This window comes from Cygnus olor, chromosome 3 (assembly GCF_009769625.2).
Source record: "Cygnus olor isolate bCygOlo1 chromosome 3, bCygOlo1.pri.v2, whole genome shotgun sequence".
In the NCBI taxonomy this organism is placed as follows: Eukaryota; Metazoa; Chordata; class Aves; order Anseriformes; family Anatidae; genus Cygnus; species Cygnus olor.
Window position 1 is genome coordinate 98,103,081 of NC_049171.1, and position 23,243 is coordinate 98,126,323.

The 23,243-nt window shown below is 37.9% G+C and overlaps 1 protein-coding gene across 1 annotated transcript in view; it reads right to left on the reverse strand.

The window, feature by feature from the left end:
• Window positions 1–1,509: 1,509 nt before the first annotated feature.
• Window positions 1,510–23,243, reverse strand: part of CNIH3 (cornichon family AMPA receptor auxiliary protein 3) — a 54,877-nt gene continuing 33,143 nt past the window's right edge. The window contains exons 4-6 of the mRNA XM_040553061.1: window positions 11,232–11,344; window positions 8,947–9,090; window positions 1,510–6,746 (exon numbers count right to left, since the gene is read on the reverse strand). Of these exons, the coding sequence (XP_040408995.1) occupies window positions 6,719–6,746; window positions 8,947–9,090; window positions 11,232–11,344 (285 nt within the window). The 3' untranslated portion in view covers window positions 1,510–6,718. The remainder of the gene's footprint in view (window positions 6,747–8,946; window positions 9,091–11,231; window positions 11,345–23,243) is intronic.

Consider the following 23,243-nt stretch of genomic DNA (forward strand, 5'->3'; position numbering starts at 1 on the left):
TCAGTACCTTCAATTCTCTAAAATTCAGGATACATTGAAGTCAATGTCAAAAAATAAAATAAAAATAAAAAATCCCCAGTGCATATTTGTGGCAGAGATGGGCCTCATTCTCTTATCTGAGTTGTTCTTTTCCCAAAGTTGTTTCCATGTACAGATTTCTCCCTGCTAGGGGAAGACCTTGTAAACTCCTTGTGCCTGCACATTTTCTGTAGTGCTTCTGAGCTGTTAAATCTGAAATTAGAAATAAACTCCTGAAAGGCTGGGAATTCTGTTATAATTTTTGTGTTATTTCAGGTATTCAGATGCTATGCAACATCAGCTACTTCCATAGAGAGCTAATCAGACTCATTAAGCTTAATAAAAACAAGTCTAATGTTAAGTCACTGTGGAATACTCATCCCTTTGCTTCAGTTTATGAATAAGTCTGAAAGGAACAGGCTGCTACAATAAAAATAGTAAATATAACTACCAGCAGTTTTCCAGAGAAGAAAACATAGCAAAGCAGTCTAGGCTTAGAAACTTTGATTAAAAGGTGAAAGGAAACCAACTGAAGAACAACTTTACATCTTATCTTTAACATCATATAGTGTGGAATTTATAAGTAAACTTAATTAAGAACAGATACAGAATGATCAGACTTCAGTCATGACAGCAACAAGTTTCTGCGGTGCTTATAAATTCAGAGGTGTTTTTTTGTTTGTTTTGTTTGTTTGTTTTGTTTTTGTTTGTTTGTTGTCCTATCAAAACAGAAACTCCTGTAAGGCTTCAGCTAGAGAGAGAAAATGATTTATTTCCTTTTTTAATGCCAAAGCAATTTGTGTAAGGTGAAACGGTCATAGTGAGAGCATTTTACACAGTGTAGATAATTAACCCACATCAGACCCTGATGAGATGGTACAAGGTATTATCTTACGTAGATATCAGCCAAAAAACCTTAGCCAAATAGACCTGCACGCATGTATGTGTTTCCATAAAACGTTACACAGCGGCATTTTTACCTCATTTTACCATTGATCCAACTCTGAGACAAACCAATGCATATAATTCCTATTTTGACCCACCAGTACCTGGCAGGGGTCCTACCTACTTATGCTATATGAGGTGGTGACCTTTATCTCTTCCCTCATCTTCGAAAAGCATTGCACACCAGAGGTCACGGCAGCAGATGCTACTTGAGTGGCATGCCCTACTCATGAGGTCTCATAAAGTGATAACAAGACAGATGTCCCCTCTGGCCGCCCATCTCCACCAGTCCAGCACCATACCCAGTCTAGTCCACATGAATATACATGTTGCTTGCATTCGCTGTCTGCAGAGCAGGGTGGGGCTAATCTTTCTGTCCAACTTCCACATGAAAGATCCTTCAAATGTCTCCCTTAAAATGCCCTCAGCACCGCACAAATGAAACCAGCTTCACGATGAAATCTGAGCTACAAGAAACACCAATTTCCTTTTCCATGAACAAGCAGATTTAAGGTTTTGCTGCAGCAAGTACTTTCCATTAGCCAGATTTTCACTAAATTGGTCTAACTTTCTGTGACAGTCTGGCACTGAAACATTACACTTCTCCCTCTGATGTGTATGTTCTTCTTCCATTAATGTAATTAAGGTAAATTAATGTGATGTCAAGATCTAAAGGACAGGTTCTCTACTGGCAAAACTCTAGAGACTTTCTAGTGTGGATGTATTTCCCATGTAGCTCTAGAGCAATTCATGGGCATTATCCAAAGTCCATTGGAAGCAATGGAAAATCTCCAGCAAATTTAAGGATTTTGGACCATGCCCTGTAAGATTATTCTTATTATTACAAGAATACCTGTATGGAGAAAGGAAAACAATAGAGTGCTAATACTTATACCAATGAATGAGAAATCATGACCCAACAGCAGTGTCAGATCACAACAACCTCCATGCAGTTTCTGTAGAAAGGTGTAGGTTGAAGAATTTTTTATTCCACTTCCAGTGCCTTGGTGTAAAATTAAGAGTATGGTCCAAGGAAACAGATGGAAAAACATTTATGACAGCTTAAGTGCTGTTAATTATTTGTAGGCGAAGCGTTCTGCTATCAGCATTGACTTGCTGTATTTGAAACCAAAACAGTCACAGCAGCAATGGTTTTATCCAGCATCGCTGTAACTACCTGACTATAAATAGGACAGGTAAAAGCACAGATCAACACTTCACCAACGGGGCTGCCTTTCAAGCATCTATCCCTTTGGCAAACAGCTCGTTCAGATTTCATCCACTCACATTTGTTTTTCTCCTACCCTTTTCCTTTACATGTATTCAACAGTCATGGAAAAAAATAGAGTATTATATGTATGGAAAGATTTCACAAGCTAGGTGTTCTAAAGATGGTACAAATGAAGACAGTGAGTAATCATTTAAATGTGCACTTAACCGCGCACCTGTTCAAGGGAGCAAAGGGAAATGACATGTTTTCTTATGATCTTTGTGTGGTTTGCCTGTATCACCAGAGCATGTGAGAGAAGAAAACTGCTGCTCCTAAGCAATGGCATTTACCTTTCCAGGAGAAGAGACGAGAAGTGATCAGGCCTGGGAAGGAAATCCGTAGCCTCCACCCACCCAAGAAGGAGGAACTGGAGACAAAAGGGATGGCAGAGATTATTTCTCCCCTAAAAGCATGACACTGGGAAGAGATCACTTTGTGTATGAAAATTGCAACATGTTTTTCTGTTCTTTGCCTCTTTTCTGTTTCTGTTCTTTGTCTCTACTTCCCTGCAGCTCTACTTCTCTGGTTTTGGTCAAAGTGTGCTCAGTTTGAGTTTAGCCAGCAAGATAGCCAGGTATTAAGAGGGCAACCCATATCTTTTCTCTCTTAATTTTCCTTCCTCTATTCATGCTTCTCTTATAATATGTATGGCAAGCCTATCAGCTAAAATGACAAATCTGGTCTTGAAAATATCTACTACACATGGATATAACTGTTGAGAGGCCAGAACCCACAGATGCAACACAGAAGAATACAGGGTAAATTTCTGGACATTTTACAACACTTCCTATTACAGAAAAGAGCTATTTAATTTAAAAACAAACACTTTTTTTTTTTGTACCTGTTGATAAATCCAGGGAGACAGTCCTGTCATTGTAAGAAAATGACTAATCTAGATACCACTGTGAATACAATATTGAAGTTACCTGTCACAACAGCAGCACCGCCACATACTGATTTCGTGCTGTACTGCAGCCAAGTGCTGTTGGTCTGTTGGGGTAATCCAGCAAGATACTGCAACCTGTCTGGGCAACAACACTGAGCAATAAACACACTGAGGGCTGTATCTTACTCTGTTGTCTGTGAGGCCCACAGTATTAGCAACTTCTTGATACTGTCAGACACCTTGGACACTTACTATTCTGGAGTTCTGGGTTGGAGATAACTGCTTTACATTGACCACATACTCTAATTAATGTTTTTGCTACTTTCATATGTTATCCCTACTCAGGAGGAGCTTCACTAAATTCCAGGAAAGGGAAAGTATCCTCATATCAGACAATTTTTCCATTGATTTAAATTAAAATTGTTCTTTAAGAGAAACAAAATGTTATTAAGAACAGCGGGATTACTTTTTTTGAATAAGGATTTTTGGTAAAAAATGAGAAAGTTAGCTTTCATTGTCTTTTCATAGTAAGGACGAGATGGGGTAAGATATTCAGAATTCTCTGAACAGCTTCATTATCCACTCTCAAGAAAAATTAATTTGACTGGAGAGACAGCAGAGAAATCTTATAAAGAAGACATGGAGAATGGAGAGCTTTTCTATGGGAGGATGGAAGAAGAGACAGCTCACTTCTAACCAGAGGCTGAAAAGGACTGCTCTCCCTGTGTATCAGAGTGTTAAATGTCATGAGATAAGGGGTATTTAGACTAATGTTGGCTCAAAAGCAAATGGAATTAATTATGCAAGAAGAAGTGTTAATCTGGAAATGAAGAAAAACTTGCTATTATGAGAGCAGGTGAGATCCTGGAAACGCTGACAGCAGTAGTGGGATCAAACCAACTGTTCTGCTTTCAAGTGGTGTTTGAGAAGTACATTGATGAGGTTGCCTGAAACAGAGAACTTGTTCTGAGTGACCTAGCAGGTCCATTCAAGCGGTACGTCTTTGCAGTCACCTGAAGCCACATTCAGAAGACCTGTGAATGTAAGTGCCTCTTTGTGTACGAAGTCAAGGATTAGATGGCAATGCCAGTTGCAAAAACTCACAGAGCCCTGTAGACAATCAACTGATCTGCTAGTGATCTAGTTCATGCCTAAAGCTCAGGATTTGAAAATTGTCTTTTCCTGCAAAACTGGATCATAATTTCACCCATTCAGCCTCACAAAAACATGCCAGGACTTTTCATGAAACTGACTTTAAAGCATATATCTAGAATGTAGAAAACCTGAATTCATTTTTTTCTACCTCTGATGCATTCCGGAAAGATTCAGTCACCTACTCAGATTTGAAAGCTTTATAAGGTAGCAAGATGCTTAAAAGTTATCACTGTGATGCTGATTTTCTCCTGTGAAGTTAGCTCCTATACTTCTGCAGAACGAGGTGCTTTAAGTTATAGTATGTACAAAAGAAATTCAGTTAAAGACAAACTACAGCTTTTGATCAGTTTTGCATTAATTATATCATGGCGACAGAACTTTATCAGAGTTAGCTCTGTAATGACCCAGCAAAGTTTCTTAGCTCAAGCACACTCCAAGCAAACACAGCCATACTGATTGCAAGGTCAATGTGATTTCAAGAGCATACTTAGCCACTTCTGTAGTGCGTGCAATCCAAACTTACGAACCATCAAGCCCAAATTAGCTTCCTAAGTAACCTGAATTGGCAGCCTTGTTGTGTGCTTCCCAGAAGTAGGAATGCTAAGTTATAGGAAGTTAAACTGCATACAGCAAGATTTATTGGCTATGTCTGTACCGATAAATTAAAGAATGTCTGTGCTTGGAACAACTTGATCTTCTAAATGTTGTTAGAATGACCCCAGTATACTTTTTGCACAAGCCAGTTAGCACTATTCCAAGTAATGGCCAGGAGTTGGCATGGGCCACAAGCAATTTTAATTCACCACTGTACTTTGCAGGCTAAAAGGATTTAATTTTGTTAACATAGTCTGATCACACCAACAAAAACCTTGTCACTGTATGCATGCAGTAACTCCAGCTCCGTTTTGACCTTGCCAGACATGAGATTACTGCATTCAGTCCATTGCTTCTCCACCATGCTCTAAAACAGGGTTTGTTAGCACAGGGATGGTGCTGAATGTGAGACTGGACCTCTCCTTCTGAAATCCCATGCCCAAAGTCCAAAAGAACAATCAGTTGGCTCTCAATAGGCAGAACAAATTTGGGAGGGTGAACAATGAGCTAGTGCTAACAAGACAGTCTGTAACCAAACTGTTTCCATACAGATGGGCCTATTTGCACACTCTGCATCTCTGCTAGTAACATGTCTTATTACCTCATTGACAATGCAAGACCCAAGTTGTTTCTGTGCGTGTAGTGGTACTAGTCTTACTAGTCTTAGTAGCAGTTCTGAACATATAATGCTTCTGACCTGTTAAATTAAACAGATAAACCTAAAATATGAATAGATTGTGTTTATATAGATGTGCATTTGTATATACATATATATGAAGATATACAGCACATATATAAACAATTAAACATAAATATGGTAAAATAATGAAAAAAACTTTTAAATTATAAAAAAGAACAACTTCCTATACCCACCTAATATGAGACAAAAACATTTTGTGCCTTAGTTTTAGCTTAAATTTGACAGCAGAAATAAAGCTGCACAACAGAATTATAGCCCATGATCACCTGGTCCAGCATTTTGTTATCCAGCATTCTAAAGAAGATAACGTTTATGTTACAATCCTCTTTAACATATGCAGCTTTTACCAGTCTTTTTTGCAGTCAGAGGAATACTACTCTGGTAAGTGCTTGACGTGCTTAGGTCAATCCCAATGTATTTACATGTATTACTGTGCTATGATGCATCATAAATAAAATACAGAAATATACTGGACATTTACCTACAGGAATAGCATATCATTAAAAAACAGAACACTGTAATTTCTAAATTCTTCTGCTATTTTTGTTATGGGTGAAAAAAAAAAAGAACACCTGAAACAATTTCCCAAGATCCAATATCCCTGTTTGACTAATGTCACAAGAACATCCCTGCAGAATGGTCACACATCTTATCTGAACTTGTCAATGCTCATTTTCAGAACGTATTGTGTAGCTGTTCTTGCTGTGTATGATGATCTTGCCCTCTGCTTCCTCAGAACAGAACAGTCATTAAAAGCAAAAACAATAACAACAAAAAAACTTTGCTTCCTGGAAGACAATAGGGGCTACAGTTTATGATGACTGCATTTAGCTGAGTAGCATTATCCCTGAAGAGGTGAATAGTTCTGTAACTCAGCCCACCTTGTTGCATTTTTTGGTTTTGCTTGGGTTTTGAAAGCCATTTACTGCAACACACTGAGAAACAAAAGATAAACACAGTTAACTCAGCCATTCTTCATGGTACTCTGCTTCTGCTGGATCTCTCTTTCACATACTTTATTTACTTCTTGGGTTCAAAGTCTTCCTCTCTTTATTTTTTTTTCCTTTTTTTTCTCATGCATCACTTGGCTCACTCACCCTTGTACCTCCACAGCCTTTGTTGTTTTCAGTCTTCAATGATGATGTTTCAGTTAAGAGCTCACCAAAGTGTAGATCATGCTGAATGTAAAAGAAAGACACAATATGAAAGTATCCTTTTGAGGCATACAGAGCACTTTGATTTTTATAACTCTTTACTGTCTGTTCCTCAGGTCTGACTGTAATGGCCTATGCCTTCCTTTGCATTACTTCCATCTCTCTAAAGCATCTTAACTATGGTGCATTCAAGATGGGTATCAAAAAGCACTCAAGAAATAACAAATTCATTAGTGACATCCTACTGCAACCACCAGCTGTGTTTGAGCTTATTAAAGTGTGGTCTGATGTCTGAATTTGAACAGTGGAGAAACAAAACCATTTTGCTTTAGCACATTTGATCTTTAAAACTTCAACCAGCAACTCTCAGCAGGGCAGGTATGGTTTCCTATGAAACTAGACTGTTTTCTTTCCTTGGAAAAATTCTACACAGTAGAACAAACAAAATACAGACACTAACTGGAGTGAATCTGTACCTATTAAGGGCAACTTTGAAAAGTGAAGAAATCATATTGTTTTTTCTGCAGTTCTAATTTTCATAATACTCAGGAAAGCACAGCAAAAGTGAATATAATTAATACTATTTTATTTAGGACCAGGCGGTGAACTCTGGCTTATGTGGCCACATTTTAGAATGAAGGGAAGCACGGCTCAGTACAACAATTTAGTCCCAGCAGAAATGCTAGATGACACCACACAGCTGTCTTTGATAGAGTCTTTTAGCCTACAGAACATGGGGTTAAAATGCTTCTTTCTCCATTTGTGCCTCGCCATCTCTTCTTGACTCTGGAAAGAGGTCTGGCAGGCGAAGACACTCAGCCCAACACAGAGAGCTACTGGATGCAAAGCTCCTGCTTAGATTCTAATGCCCCATCCATCTCAGTGTGAGTTAGGCACCTATCAGATTCTGTGGTCTGGTCCCTTCTACCTTCTTTTTTTCGCCTCCCAGATATGCACACACACACACATATATGTGCACATGTGGCCAGAAAACTTTGTTGTCAGTGGTATTTAAAAGTAACATTGAGAAACATCAACCTGCAGCAATGACTTCTGAAGGTAAGATGAACAACAGAACAAATAACAGACCAGTGATCAAGGAGAAGTGACATTATCTTTTCTACCAGTGTACAAACCTACCTTATAGAAGGACTACTGCATACAGTTCTGGCTTGAAGAGGTGTTTCTATGCAAATACATTATTAAAGGAGTAGAAAAAGGCATCTTAAAAACAACACCTCCATCTAAATTGTGTTATCCTTTGTTGTCAAGTAGTTTTATGGTGTGATTACAGGGGTGACTAAAGCACAGGAATTCTGCCAAAGGTCTTAAATATGTTCCTCACATATTCTTCCACTGGACATCTGCAACTGTGCATTAAGGACATCTGACAACTAAAAGGGGTAGGGGAATGACTGGGGTGCACATCTCCAAGAATGTCCTTCATGGGAGGGTTTTGTAGCACACACAGGCTTAACCTCATCATGAAAGGGAGGTCTGTAGGAATGACTGCAAGCATGGTGCACCCAGCACGCCTACTCACCATCTACCTACTCATTTGCTTACTGTCTTGAGCATCACTACATAGGCAGCCTGTGAACTGCCTGTGAGAATATGCCTGGTGAACCTCACCTGTCAGACTCAGCGCAGTCTGGAAGGCATGCTTCCAGCCTGAACAGCCTGTGATGCTGCAATGGGAGATACAGTTTTCAGGTACTGCATTCAGACTGGCTTATAGAGACTGCGGGAAACACATCAGGAAATGCTCGGTAATGTGCTAAATTCTATGCTAGCAAGTTGTGCCAGTGCACTGGTTAGCACCGGAGGACCTCATACTCTTTTGAAGCATAAGAAAAAGAAAAATCACAACAGAGAAATTGATCCTAAACTGTACATTATAATATTTATTTGATATAATGTCATATCACAACACGTATTCTTTCACACATCCTAAGAGACTATGCAGAAGAGCAAATTTTTTTTTCCCTTGGGTTGGTCCTTGGGCCTGGCTCAGGCTTGAGATAAATGCTTAATATTCTGTACTGAACTGTTCACAGATTTAAGTATGTGTTGCTGTAAGCAGGTATGCTTTCCTGAATCAAGATCAGAAGCAGTTTTGAAGAACTAAGGAAACAAGCCCATTTTTTTCATCCATTCCTAAATGCAATTTCACATGTCAAATGAAAAGCAGCTGCTATTTCCGTAGTGAAATGACCAGACTTACCAGTAAAGATAGTAGAAGAAAGAAAGGAGATAGAAAGCTAGCTTACACCAGGCCTCTTTTTGACAGTAACTCAAGGTATCTGCATTCATGACTGCGGGTGGATCATATGCTAGTTCTGGACTATCTGCTGGGCAACGAAAATACCTGAAAGAGAAGGAGAAGACATCTGAAATGACTCTGTAACATGCTGAATTAAATATGCCCTGAATTAAATATGTCACTGTTCTGATCACCATCTCAGAAAACAGTATTCCAAGATACAGGAGGAATTTTCCTCTCTTTTTCAAGCCCCTGTTTCTGGACAGTGTTAAATCAGGATGCTAGTCTAAGCAGACTGTTTCTTGCAGAACGAGTGATTCATGAATGCAGACTTTCTATACTCTGCTAATTTTTAGATTGAAACATTCCCCCTGCCTATATAGTTCTTTCTGGCTTACTCACTAAAAACTTACATATTGAGTGACAATATGTAGCAGTCTGTGATCACAGCATGGAGGAAGGATTACTGGGCTTTAACTGCATCTACACAACTGATTTCAGATATGATGAAAAGTGACAACCTTAACCAATTTACAGCTCAGTTTCTCCAATTCTGAAAAGGAAAAAGGCAATGTGGAGTAATATAAGAGTTGGCTGACTAGTGTTTTCTACACATAGCACTGCTTAAAAATATTATCCAAATAAATTTTATTGCAAAATGTTTACTTCTTACATAGGAGACACTTTTAGTTATTCTCAGTAATGACTGGATGATTGAGAAAATTATGAAATCATGATGAAAGGGTTTTGTTGTTGTTGTTGCTTTTTTTTTTTTTTTTTTTTGCAAGGGAGCTTTTGTCTCAGTTACTTTGCAGCAAAAAGCAAAAGCAAACCACAAAAGAAAAGCCTGAACACAGTAAATGAACTGCTTTAAGATTTGCACAAATCAGATGAAATATTGTTATTTCTATTGCTTTGAAATGGTAATTAACTACTGAAAATTTCTGGGATTGCTTACAGATGGATAAACAGATATATGAACAGATAGATATAAAATCCCTATACAAGTCACCAGCTGCAAACTTTGAAATCAAAAGTTCTCCTAATAACCTTGCCTTCCTCCTTTCTTCCTTTCTAATATTTGTCTCATCACTTACAGTCTCTAATACACTGCAAAGCTTTACACCACAGGTAAAATCTTTACTTAATTATCTTCATTGGAATGAAGGTATTACACAATTATCTTCCCATGGTTTTTGTGTAGAAATTTACACAATGAACCCAAAACTGTCTGCGGCTAAAACAGCAAAAAAATGATGTGGCAATTATAGCAATACATATGGAGAACCACAGAAGTATATCCGAAGAAGCATATCCATTATTTCAAGTCTGACCATTTCCAGCTTGTACGTAACTCTTTTTTTTTTAATTTTCAAAACAATATTATTGTCACACTTCTATTGTTAACCTTTGAAAAACACCATAAAACACTATTATTGCACCTAACAAAAAAACATTCATAGCTTCACCCCATTAAACTTTCTGAGAACTTATGCTGTCACTCTAACTTCAGGATGATACACTCTACCATATGATGGTGCATTACTACGAAGTTTTGCAGAAAACAGTGTAAAAAAGCTACTACTTTTCAGTTCCTAGCTAAGGTACTAGTACTGGCTTCTTTACAAAATTATTCTTCAAGCTACTTCACAACAGTAGTTGCTTCAAGAGTCTCTTAGCAAGACTTCTCATGCAGAACATAAATTCTCTACTGTACAGCAAGAAGCAACTTACTTATAACACAAAAACGTGTACGGGTATCAGAGAAGAGTAGAAGCAAAATTCTCTCAACTTTCTCAGTCTCTATACCATGAACCCAGTGGAAAGGTTTCCTTGCCAGGGCTTCATGAATAGGTACAAGATCTTTTGGACATGAACTGTCTTACAGCTCCTAGCCTGTGAAGCATTTAGTGCCCCACTGAGTTCAACTTCCAGACTCCAGCTTATTTCAGGTCAAGTTTTTATTTGGTTGTGGTGATGGCATCCTGACACCACTGAGAACATCTAAGTGGCGATTTAAATGTGGCTATTTAAAGCCACATTAATGTACTATGACTTTTCCCATCTAATCATGCACAAAAAAATATATTTTTTTTTTTCTCTGGAAACTTAAGTTTTAGCTGCTTTTAGACAAACACTTTTAGGCCTTTCTCTTAGCACTGCAATTCATAGTTCATACAATCTTTATGGGGGATGAATTGGCAAATAAGGCTAACAAGCAGTCAGCATACAAAGGGTGGGCTTACCTCCAGAAGTGATAAAAAAGCAGAGGAACATTTAACCCCAGTGTGAGCCATTCCTGGGCACACAAAAACATTATGCAGAAAAGGCTATGGATAGAGTACTCCGGCAACACCAGCTAAAAGGGAACAGAAATAACAGATGTCAGTAAAACATCTTTGTGATTTTAGTCATTAGTTTTGCGGAAGACAAACCATCTCTGCAAATCTCCAGCGTGTCTGTCCCAGACATACCTCAGTTGACAGACAGCGTAGCTAAGAGCGATAAGCATGAGACACAGTGACAGGCTTGTCCTGGTTCTAATCCTGACTGTACACCAGGGGCTTGTTGAGAGGCATGGGACAAATCTTTTGCTGTCTTATCGGGTGCTCCGCATTTCTGTTTACAAAATATACGTTATATTACTGCCTACCTCACAGAAGCATTGTGAGACTAAGTGAGAACATTTCTATAAAAGAGGTCTTAAAGAGATAAGTTTTATTACTGATGCATTCGAAAAGAAAATAATTAACCCATTATTGAAGCTTCACATCTACATTGCAGGAGTATCCTTGGTAAAACAGAAGGCTACTTCTACCTTTCGGATGTGTTATATACACCTTAAAGATATCAAATCCATTACGAGGTTAGCGTTGTGAGCTAAAACTCACTAAGACAGGAAACTCACTTCCTTGGTAAATCCATGGCTCCCCACAATACTTGTTTCAGACCAAGATGATTCTTTCTATTAAAAGAGAAAGTGAGTGGGCAGCTGGCAGAAAAAGAAATTCATGTGATGTTGATTCAGAGTAGTTATTTCTAAGGCATCTTACTTTTTCACTCTTTTCCCCTTTCTTAGCTGACTTCTTCTATAGTTTTCTTCCAATGCCTTTTCTCAGAAACCTGTTCTTTTATGTCTTTGTTCAAGTCATAAAAAAGACTAACTTCCAGCATTATATATTTCTCAAAGCTAGACAATCCCATACACAGTTCATCTGCATGCCCTTGCTGGTGTCTTGAAGCCACATCAGCCAAAGTTACACCACAAAAAGCATTTGAAGACTTCTTTTGATGTCAATGCATTTTTGTCTGTCAATGGGTAAAGTAAGCCCTGCTACTAAAAACAATGAAAAGCCTGCGCTCTACAGCTAGTCCCAGCTCCTACCTACTCCTGTACAGCTGTGCTGCAATGAATTCAATAGTTTTAGGACTTCTTCCACCTCACATGGAACAAATTTTTTCACTTTCATTTACCTTCACTGCTTGAAGTAGTTAACACATTTGGATATCTCTATGTCTATGTCTAATGCCTTCCACTTAAGCATTCTCAAAGCTTATCTTATGGGGCATGACAAATCGTGATACAATTACATAGTGTAGATTCCAGATGGCAGTTATTTATCACTGCTGCATTTTTTTTTCATTTTCAGAATGTGATTTACAACATGACTATAACCTTTACCAAGACAATGATTCATCCTTGCCACAAATTGCAGATAAGAAAGGTCTTAATGTTGGATGTCTACCCACTAAGCATCACAGCACCTAAGAGCCTGTTACATTCGTTATCCACACACTTGATTTCTGATTCCAGTACAGCCCACAAACTTAGCAAAAACACAACGCTGGTGTTTGATCAGGGGGCTGGCTGGTAATAACAGGGAAGGAAACCCATGGTGGAAATTTATGAGGAGCTTAAAAAACAAAACAAAACAAAACAAAAATTCAGCTGTGAAGCTAGAAAGGAAAGACAGGAAGCAGTGGAGAACAGACTCACTTTCCAATCACAGTTTCCAGTGTCTATTAAATCCACCTGTACTTTTGACAAAATAACAAATTGGTCATTTTGTCACCCTTGTCTTGGAGTGATATTTTTGCGTGGACATAAATAAATACAGGATCAATACTGATCACAGTTTCTGAAGAGAAATCATGGAAAAAAGCAATCAAACACCAGCCTGCAAGCCAGTTATAGTTTATATTCAAGTGATTTAGCCAAAAGACTAAATATAAAAGCGAGAGAAAGTGAAAGCATAAAGCTTATAAAGACACTAACAGCAAGGCTTGTGAGGAATAGTAAACTGAATAGATGAATAACTACAAAACCAAAAAACACCCAAACCAACAGTGCCTCAGTTCTTGGCTGGAAGGATTATCCTGCAGTTTGACCCAAATGTCCTCTGAAACCAATGGAAACTTTCAGTGAACTTTAGCAAATACGAGATTCGGCTCCTGGAGGGAAGGAAGCTGGTTTAGAAATAAGCAACAGTCAATCCTTATCATTTCTGCTGAGGTGGTCCATTACAATAGAAATTTATGTGATATGCAGAGCAGTGCAACAGGAATCAAGATTTTTTTATTCATTTCTGGGACAGCATATGAAATTGTCAGATGGTAAATACGTTAGGATATAAACAGTATGATTCTATTTTGAACCAGGAACACGCTGATTCAGATAACAAACTTCTTTCTGACACAGGTCAAGATAAAGTCTGCAGACAGCTACAGAATATAGAGTTGGAGGGGAAACTGGCAAAGCCCAGTTCTCAAAAGCTGCAATTTGGTCACCTTGAGCCCCAAGCTAATGAATGACTTTACAAATTACAAATTTACAATTACAAATTTATCACTAGAAATTCTGTTGGCTGACATTTACCTGTGGGAAAGCATGGAAAAGCCTGAAAAGGCAGTCAGTTTCCAGACCAAAATTCTGCTATTCACAAACACCTTTCACTATAATGTAAGCAAGGAAAAAAAACTACTATACATTTCTATGTATGCTCTGATGTGTATAATTAAGTAAATATTTATATCAGGAAACATTAAAAATCCTTATTCATAATCCATAATTTGCATTTCAAATGTAAAGTGTTAGGTAGATACCATATCATTATCATCCCACCATTAATTGGAGATAAATGTTTTCTCCCTTATTGCTTTCTGGAATCCTGGTGTTCTTCATCCAGCACAATCTTATGATGTGCAATTGAATTAAGAACCATATGGCATATTTGAGGAAAATGGTCTGAAAAAAAAACTGCCATTTAAGGGGAGATGTTTGTAGGAGATGAATGCTTTCTCCAGCCTCAGTTACCTTCAAAACTAAGTTAAAGGCAGTCATATCAAATACAAGCAAACTTCACTGAGTAACTACCAGCATGCCAGTGGTCTTGTTGCTCCTACAAGCAGGACTCAGCCTTGCCAGCCATGCTTCAGGGATTGTCTGGCTTGATTTAGTCATGATTTTTCTTTCCTTCATTTTACTTAGAAGTGTTGGGGAAATGCTTTAATCTACAGGTGCTCTAGGGCTGTAAATCAGCAGCCTTGGCACTAGTTCTGCTTAAAGGATCCAAGGGGTAGTGGTACAGTTCTGGTCTTCTTCCTTCTTGCATTGTAATAGAAATGATAAAATTGGGACAATAAATGAAAGCAAAGTTAATTCACACTGTGAATTGTGGAGAAGTATATTATTATTCACTTGCTTCACTAGTAAATTTCAATTTGCAGCTCTGGAAGAAGGAGGGGTGAGAGCTGCCCAAGTATCTGTAACTACTACCTGCTTGTGTTAGAGGTTAACTGCCAAGTTGCCGTAAAATATCTGCAATTTATAATGTTTATTAAAGGAGAATGAGGCTCTGGGTTCCTATTTTAGATGTGATTATCTACCGAAATTCTTTATTTTGTGTACCTAGTACTAATAATTAAGCTATGAGCTTTATCAAACATGTATTTTCTTACTAGATTTACCAAGATGATCAAGGGACTGGAGCACCTCTCCTGTGAGGAGAGGCTGAGAAAGCTGGGACTGTTCAGCCTGGAGAAGAGGAGACTCAGGGGGGAACTTACCTATGTGTGTAAATACCTGGAGGAAGGGTGCAAAGAAGATGGAGCAAGGCTCTTTTCTGTGGTGCCAGGAATGCCAGGAAAAGAGGGAATGGGCACAAACTGGAACACAAGAGGTTCCATCTAAACATCAGGAAGCACTTCTCTACTGTGCAAGTGACAGAGCACTGGCACAGGTTGCCCAGAGAGGCTGTGAGCAATGTTCAAAAGCTGTCTGGACATAGTCCTTGGCAGCCTGCTCTAGGTGTTCCTGCTAGTGCAGGGTGGGGTGGACCAGATGACCTCCAGAGGTCCCTTCTAACCTAAACCATTCTGTGATTCTGTGATTAAAATTCAATATATCCTCATACACAGTAGTACACACATACATGCACATGTAGGTAGTTTCTAATTCCAAAGAAAATAAGTCAGGCTTTGCTGTGTGTAGACACCAAGGTTTGGCTGAACTAAAGCATGGGAAAATGAAAGCTGAAGCTAACACCTCTCGGCAGCTGCTTTGTGTTTATCGGAATACAACGTCATCTGAAGATCTCAACTGCATAAGAACATCTCCCAGGAAGCTCAGTCCAAAATCATTTTGTTCAGTTTCCTATTCCCTGAATATATTCTGTTGTTCTTCTACAAAAAAAAATCACATCTTTTTCTGTAAGTACTCTTTCTCCTTATTCTGTTTATTACATATGACTACCTTCTTCCCAAATGCAATTTGCTCTTACAGAACACTATATATCATTTTCTCATGGAATGACTCCTACAGCTTGGCTCACCAGTGACTATGGCACATAAAATACCTCTCAGAAACCAAAACTGGGAAGATATAGCAGCATGAATAGTAATCAGTGCCCTTCACCAGTGCAATTACATTCTCACACTACATAAATTGTAACAAGTGAATCAAACTGCTTTCTCAGTCACTGTTAAGTAACTAAAACATCAAGAACTCATACTCCTGTCAAGCATTTTGTTTAGGTCCAATACCCCTGAATGCAAAACAATAATAATAATTCTCACAGAATCACATTTTTTTTCTCCAAGAACTCTCCAGCTATGTAACCTAGCCTCCCTCCTGTGTCCATAAATGTACCATTGTACCCACAGATTGGCAACCATTAGACAATGTAATGCTGCCTTATCACAGTAGTTAGTGCTGCTGCAACCCGCTTCTGCCCAAAGACGCAGCTTCTACAGCTTGTCTCTAGGGTCATCAGCCTATCATCTTTATCATCAATCTGTTCAATGGAACAAGTTTCCCAGAGAAGCTGTGGATGCCCCCTCTCTGGAAGTGTTTAAGGCCAGGTTGGATGAGGCTTTGAGAAACTTTGTCTAGTGGGAGGTGTCCCTGCCCATAGCAGGGGGGTTGGAACTAGAGGATCCTGAAGGGTTCCTTTCAAGTCAAATCATTCTATGAAGTGGATGAAAGAAAAAGCTTTTCCACTGCGGGGCATGAAGAGCATCAAGGAGTACCAGTCGGTAAGGCAGATCTGCTGTGATCTTAGATGTGATATCTTCACAAACTTTTTTTTTTTTTTTTAAGTTAATTCATAACCTGTAACGGAAGCTGGGTTAGCAATCCTGGAGTGCGAATCTCAAATTTTGACTACACTGACATGGAGCAGGGTAACAAATTCTTTCTTGCCCTACCTCACTCTTGTGTTTCAGATATAGAGTACAAGCCCACAACTGGGTTATTCAAGAGCTCATTCCATCTTTACCTGTTCTCCTGAGACTGGTGAGAATAACAATTAGTACCACAGCTGCTCATTAGGATCTAGAAAACCAGCACCTCGTTTCACAGATAGGTCAATGAATGCAGAAATCTCAGTGATCATTAAAATGAAGCTCAGCCATCTGCATAGTAAAGGAAGGGCCCTCGGGCTTTCTCCTTGGGGTCTGCCTAAAATTGACAGTTTTGTAAATACTGAAAACTTGCTGTTCACTAAAAGGCTGTTTCCGTATCTGGATTTTAAAGGCTGTCAGTCTGAGGAAGTAGATTTGGTACAGTGCAGAGCTGGTAAAGAAGATTCCTGCCCTGCTACCCTAACAGTTTTATTGGAAACTTCAGCATTTGAATGCAAGGTAGGACACTTAACTCCCACTTGAAACAGTTTCCATTCATATAACAGATAAGATGTAAAATAATTTCACTCTATTTTTAGCTATTGTGGTGTGTGGTTTTTTTTTTTTGTAATTGCAAGGAGGCTTTATAGGGTCTGAACCTGACTTAAATACACAGTGAACATTCTGCTAAACATAAATGAATTTTGATTTAACCCCAATTCCTTTAGTTTCATTAAAATGTAAGTATTTATTTTATTGCATGCCAAATTAAAGAAAAATGGTCCATTAGGAAGTCAAATTTTGCCAGTATCTTCACCACAGCTCTGAGAGGCAGATACCCTCAGCAGCTGATAATTCTCTTCTAGGCGTACATTACACCAACTGTTATTCATATACATTTTTGCTGCATCTTCAGTCTTATTCTACCGTTTCTTGTGATGTTCTGATACTGTAAGGGCATATGCTTACATATCCTCCAGAGCAGTACTGGAAAGAAGTTGAATTGTAATGGTTGTCTATTACAGGGTAATACTTTTTTACCACTTTGATGATTAAATAAACTTTTAAAATATGAAATTAACAGCAAAATACAGTTGGTTAATCTGAAGTAGTTTTATATGTAAATATTTTCTTGAGCAATAACATTAAGAGTAAACATGCGTATGGATATATCCAAAGGATATACCAGTTTTCATCAGGCATTGCACTGGCAAATCTTACTTCCTCCCTGGAATTAAAAGGGACTAAAGGCCAAACTATGACTGAGGCTTGCAGTAGGCTTACAACTTTCCTTGTCATCCAGTGCTGCTTTGAACACCTGTGCAGGCACAGCAGGATATAGCTTTTCGTTATCCTCCATTGAGTGCACAGACATTCTTAGGTAATGATTACTAAAAATACAATTACTATGTTCTAACATTTGAAAAATGCTGAATTCAGGAACTTGTAAATTTGACTAAAAATAGTGCTGGCAAAATTCACATAATAAATGAATGACACAATGCACATAATAAATGAATGTCAGTAGTGAATGAATTGCCTGCCAGAAATACTATACTTCCTCTAAGTTCTTAAGTCCTATATGTTTCCTTTTCCCAAGTATCACTCTCTATTCTAGTCCTTTAAGATGTCATAAGTGGGATACTTCAACCGAGATTGCAGCAAATAAGTTTATTCATCAAGCTAAACAAAACACAAACATAAAGGAGCCATTCCTACCATGGTATTGCATGCTGACTAGTGTTCACACAACAGGAAAAAAACAAAAACAACAAATAAAAACAAACAAAAAAAAAATAGGGGACAATTCTGTGTATGCTGCAAATTTATTGCAAGTTTCTAGGAAAATCATTTGTCCCTCATATTTCAGGATGCAAACAAAACTCCACCCAGGCCTGCTGATACAAATGTGAATCTCTATCAACATGTAAACTCCATCCTCTTTTAGGCAAGCTGCAGAAAACAATTAAACCAACACAGAGCTAGTGAATGTGTGATATTTCAGTTCAAAGTATTTTATTTGCTTTTCCTACATCGCTACTTCCCCTGCCAAGCTGCATTATTCTTTCCTTTGCTTTTGGAACCCGAGAACAGCCCCACTGTTTAATAAACAGTAAATTTTAAGTTTACCTCATGCCTCTTCTAACAAGAGATGCTGTAGCAGAATTGTTTAAAAATAAATCATCCATAAGCCATGATTTCCATAAACTAAAATCTGTTTACTAATACATTTTTAGCTAACTTGAAATTTTGTTTAGAGTGTAAAAAGTTACTCATTCCTAATGTAAAAATACCTTGTCAATGACTCTGAAGGCCAGAAGAAAGCTAACTTTAACATGTAACAGCAATGCAGCACTATCTTCCAAATAAGTACTGGGCACTGAGGTGCACACTTAGCAGTTTTCTGTCTCTCACACAGATTCTAATGTACTTAAAATATTCCTAGGTCACTTCAAACAAAAGAGATCTTAAGTGAATTTAGTTTTATGAAAGTCGCTGGACTGACAGTCCAAGTCCTCACTGACAGAATCTGCACAGCACGGCAATCCTACATCCTAACAAATCTGCAGATCTAAATAATGCTTTAGAAGCAACAATAACCTTTATTCCAATGCCTGTCTGCAATCTCTAGAATTTCTTCTGAGGCAGTTTATGAGCTAATAAATAGTAAGCAACAAACATGAAGTCAAACCCTTCCTAAATCCAGAGATATTCACTTTCTGATATAAACCAAATCTGTTTTGAACCACTGAATTGCAGTTCAAGGAAGAGAGAGAGAGAGAGGGGAGATGATGATGATAAAATAATTTTAAGAATACATAGTTTTTACTTAAATCACTTCATATACAGCAATGCCCGCTTGGATACAAGTACAAGCTTCTACATTGCACTGAGTCATAGGGAGACAAAGTATTGAGTATGTATCTGGTCACTGCAAAATGTTTGCTACATACGTAATTCTATATTCATTCTTCAGAAGTTACCGACACTATCTCTTGATTAGGAGATTAGCTCCCAGTCACTCAGTAGGAAGGGTCTCCTGAAAGTTTTCATACTGCCTAGATAATTAGTCAAACGCAGCAGTTCCATTGTATTGATGTGGTAAGAAAAGAGAGACCATTAGATACATCAAGAAATACAATATGCATTCAGAAGACAGTAACAATGATGAAGTCCTTGGTCTCTAATGAAAGCAGACAGAGTTCATGTGCTCCATCACTGCAACAGTCACTGTTAATGGACAAAATGTCACGTGGTGCCATTTTTTGTTCCCTTTGTGATCTTTGTTACAGCAGCAATCATCAGAACTCTGGACACACGAGCCTCTTTGTCCTGTGAGGCAGCATACCAGTACTATTTCCACAGCCAAAATACCTTTTGACTAGACAAGTCTGTTTTCCTCTCAGATAACATGCACATAGACTTCAAAGACAAAATGCTCACTACTGGTTGGGAGGTGCTGAATATAATGCATAATGTATGCCACAAACCTGGTGTGTAGCTACCCTGCAGAGGCAGTGCAAGTATCTTTTGCTTAAACTGAGTTAATCCTCTAGTGTGGCTATACTGAAATGTTTTGGTGATTTTTTTCCATCAAGTCTAACCAAATGAGGCATTAAAACATCTTTACTGAAGTTGTTAAAAAGAAAAAAAAAAAAAAAAAGAATACGTATATGTATATAGTACTATGAAAGGCACAACTATTGCTGCTATTCCGCCCAAATTTATTTTGTAACAAATTGGCCTATTGCTGTAGCCTCTCGTAGATGCATTTGTTGTTTCAAATCCATGAAGGAAGTATGATTCCTTCTTACATACAGATGGTTACATACCACTTTAAAAATCCCATCAAATTTGCTGAATTTATTTATACAGCCTTATATTCATCATTTTAATGAACCATGCAATAGGCTTACTGAAGTACCCTGCTAATAGCTATCAGCATGGTGACTGGCTAAAAGAATGTAACAGATCTATAAAACCCTAAATCCATGATGAAACAATCAATCAACATATGCAGAAATACACACTATAAATCTGAGACATTATCTCAGGCTTGTTAGTGACCACAAAGCAAAACAATGGAAGAACTGATTAATGTAAAACCAACAAATTTACCAAGAAGAACAGAATATGAACAGTCAATTGAAATCAGCTACCGTGACACCTGACACTCTTCAAAGGGCTACGTCCACTACAGCTCCTGCATGCAAAGAATGTTATGAGCTACTGGTTGGTGAAGGTCTGGAACCTAACAAAGTTCAAGTGCAAAAATTATTTCATATAACAATTGCTCTAGTGCACATTGGCCAATCTCCTTTGTCCAAACTATGCAGGAAAGATGCCAGCTGAGTAAGGATAAACAAGAAAAGATAGGCTACTTACTAAAAATGCTGACTTGCCATAATATTTATCTACATGTGAAGCAGAACCTCCATACTCAGAAAATTATGTTTTCACTCATTAAGAAAATACTAAAACCAGATACGAATCTTGTTTCCTCTTAACTGCTCCAGAGAACTCAAAGATTCACAGAACAATTTATTTTTATTTTTTCAAGATCTCAGTATGTGCATTCAATACTGACAAACAGGCATGACACAGACACAGCATCAAGTTTTGTCTTCTTTGACATGTTCCAAGTACAGTTGAATCTATGTCAAGCTCAAGAATCTGATTACTTATGCCTCTGAATTACTTTTATTTTCATACATTTAAGTTATTTTGACTTTTTCTTTTAAACAGAATACTTACATATGAAAACATACCTAAATAAATTGTACACAGAGACTTAAGTGTTTGGAATTATATATTATGCTCACTAAGTTTTACCTTTTACTTACTGTATCTCAGTCTGAATTGAATGCCTTCTGTAATTGCTCTTTAAGGTAACATTGGTTTTGATAAATAACCAAAACCTGTAAATACAGTGAAAGATGATTGTGATATGTACTAGGGAGTATACTATGGAATATAAATTGAAAAAACAGATGCTGGTTGACAGCCAGCTGAACATGAGCCAGCAGTGGGCCCAGGAGGTCAAGAAGGCCAATGGCATCCAGGCCTGCATCAGAAATAGTGTGGTCAGCAGGACAAGGGGAATGACCGTCCTCTTGTACACGGTGCTGGTGAGACTGTACATCAGTTACTGTGTTCAGTTTTGGGCCCCTCACTGTATGAAGGATATTGGTCTTTTTATGTATACTATTGGTGAAGGATATAGGTCTTTTCCAACCTAAATGATTCTAAAATTTTGTTTTTGTGGAGCTGTAAAAAACAGAATTGCATCTGGTAAACACCACAACTACTGAGTACACGATACATTTCCACCACTAGTACCCTAGATCCAGCTCTGCTGGAAATCACAGTGACAGAGGTACTAGAAGAGACCAAGCATTGGCAGATTTACATTCCACTCTTGTTGTTGCTCATGCTAGTAATGGAGTACTGAACAAGCTGTAAGTTTGGTTATTCAAAAGTTGTTCTTGCATATTTTTTCATCTGCCTACTTTTTTTATTTATTTTTAGACAGTTCAAGTTCATCAGAAACATCTTTGAGATTAATATCAGCTTGTCTGTCATTAGATTTCTTGATGAATTTGCTCCCTTCCAATCATTCGTTTGGGATGTGCCCCCCCCCAAATGAACTAACAAAGAAAAAAAACCACACCACCAAAAATAAATATATAAAAAACAATAAAGGATTGAGCTCTAGTAAAATATTTTCTTACACTTGCAATTTTACGGATTTCATGATTAACTTAACTAAAATGTTTCCACTACAGTAGGAAAATGAATAAGTCTTTTTTCTACCTCAGTTCCCTCTCAGGTTAGTGCCAGTTTTACTGTTCATAAATCACTTTTATTTTAGTTAATGGTGTTTAAAAAACAAATATTTGCTAATAGTTTGAGAAGGATCAACTACATTGTTCAACAGGGTTTGGCGTGAGCAAAGTGAAGTCTGAAATACATTTGTTGAGAATGAAGCAAGTTTAAACTCCTTTGTAAGGATTTGTCAGCTTAAGCCAAACATTACGATGATGTTGCATATAAGCATAACGCTAATCAAAAGTCAATTAAATTTCCCCACAGGTAAAGCAATGATATTACAATGGTCGATTAATGAAATAGCATTTTCAATATACAACATTTCTAACTGTCCTTAGTGCTAAAATAAGTACTTCCACTAGAAATCAACCAGGTAGATAGATCTCTTGAAATACACCTGCAATTACAAGTATATAAGAGTGTTGTCTTCATTAATCAAATATGTTTTGATTAATCAAATATGTTTACCTCACCAAAGTATTTAATCACAAAAATCATGGCACAGTATGTCACACCTCAATTATCACACTATTCAGAAGTGCTAATGAGCCCAAGAAGCCTGTACTGATGGCTGGACTTGATGATCTTGAAGGTTTTTCCAACCTAGATGATTCTACGATTCTGTGCTGTTCACGGTACTGCTTCCATTAAGCCAAGACAGCTCATTCACAACTAGTTTGCATATCTCTGCAAAGCATTGTAGTGCATCATGTAATCGCATCCTTAGAGAAACAAAAGCAATTCAGCAAATTCAGCAAAAAAAGCACAGAGTCCACAGCATTGACCAATACTAACATCATTCACATGGG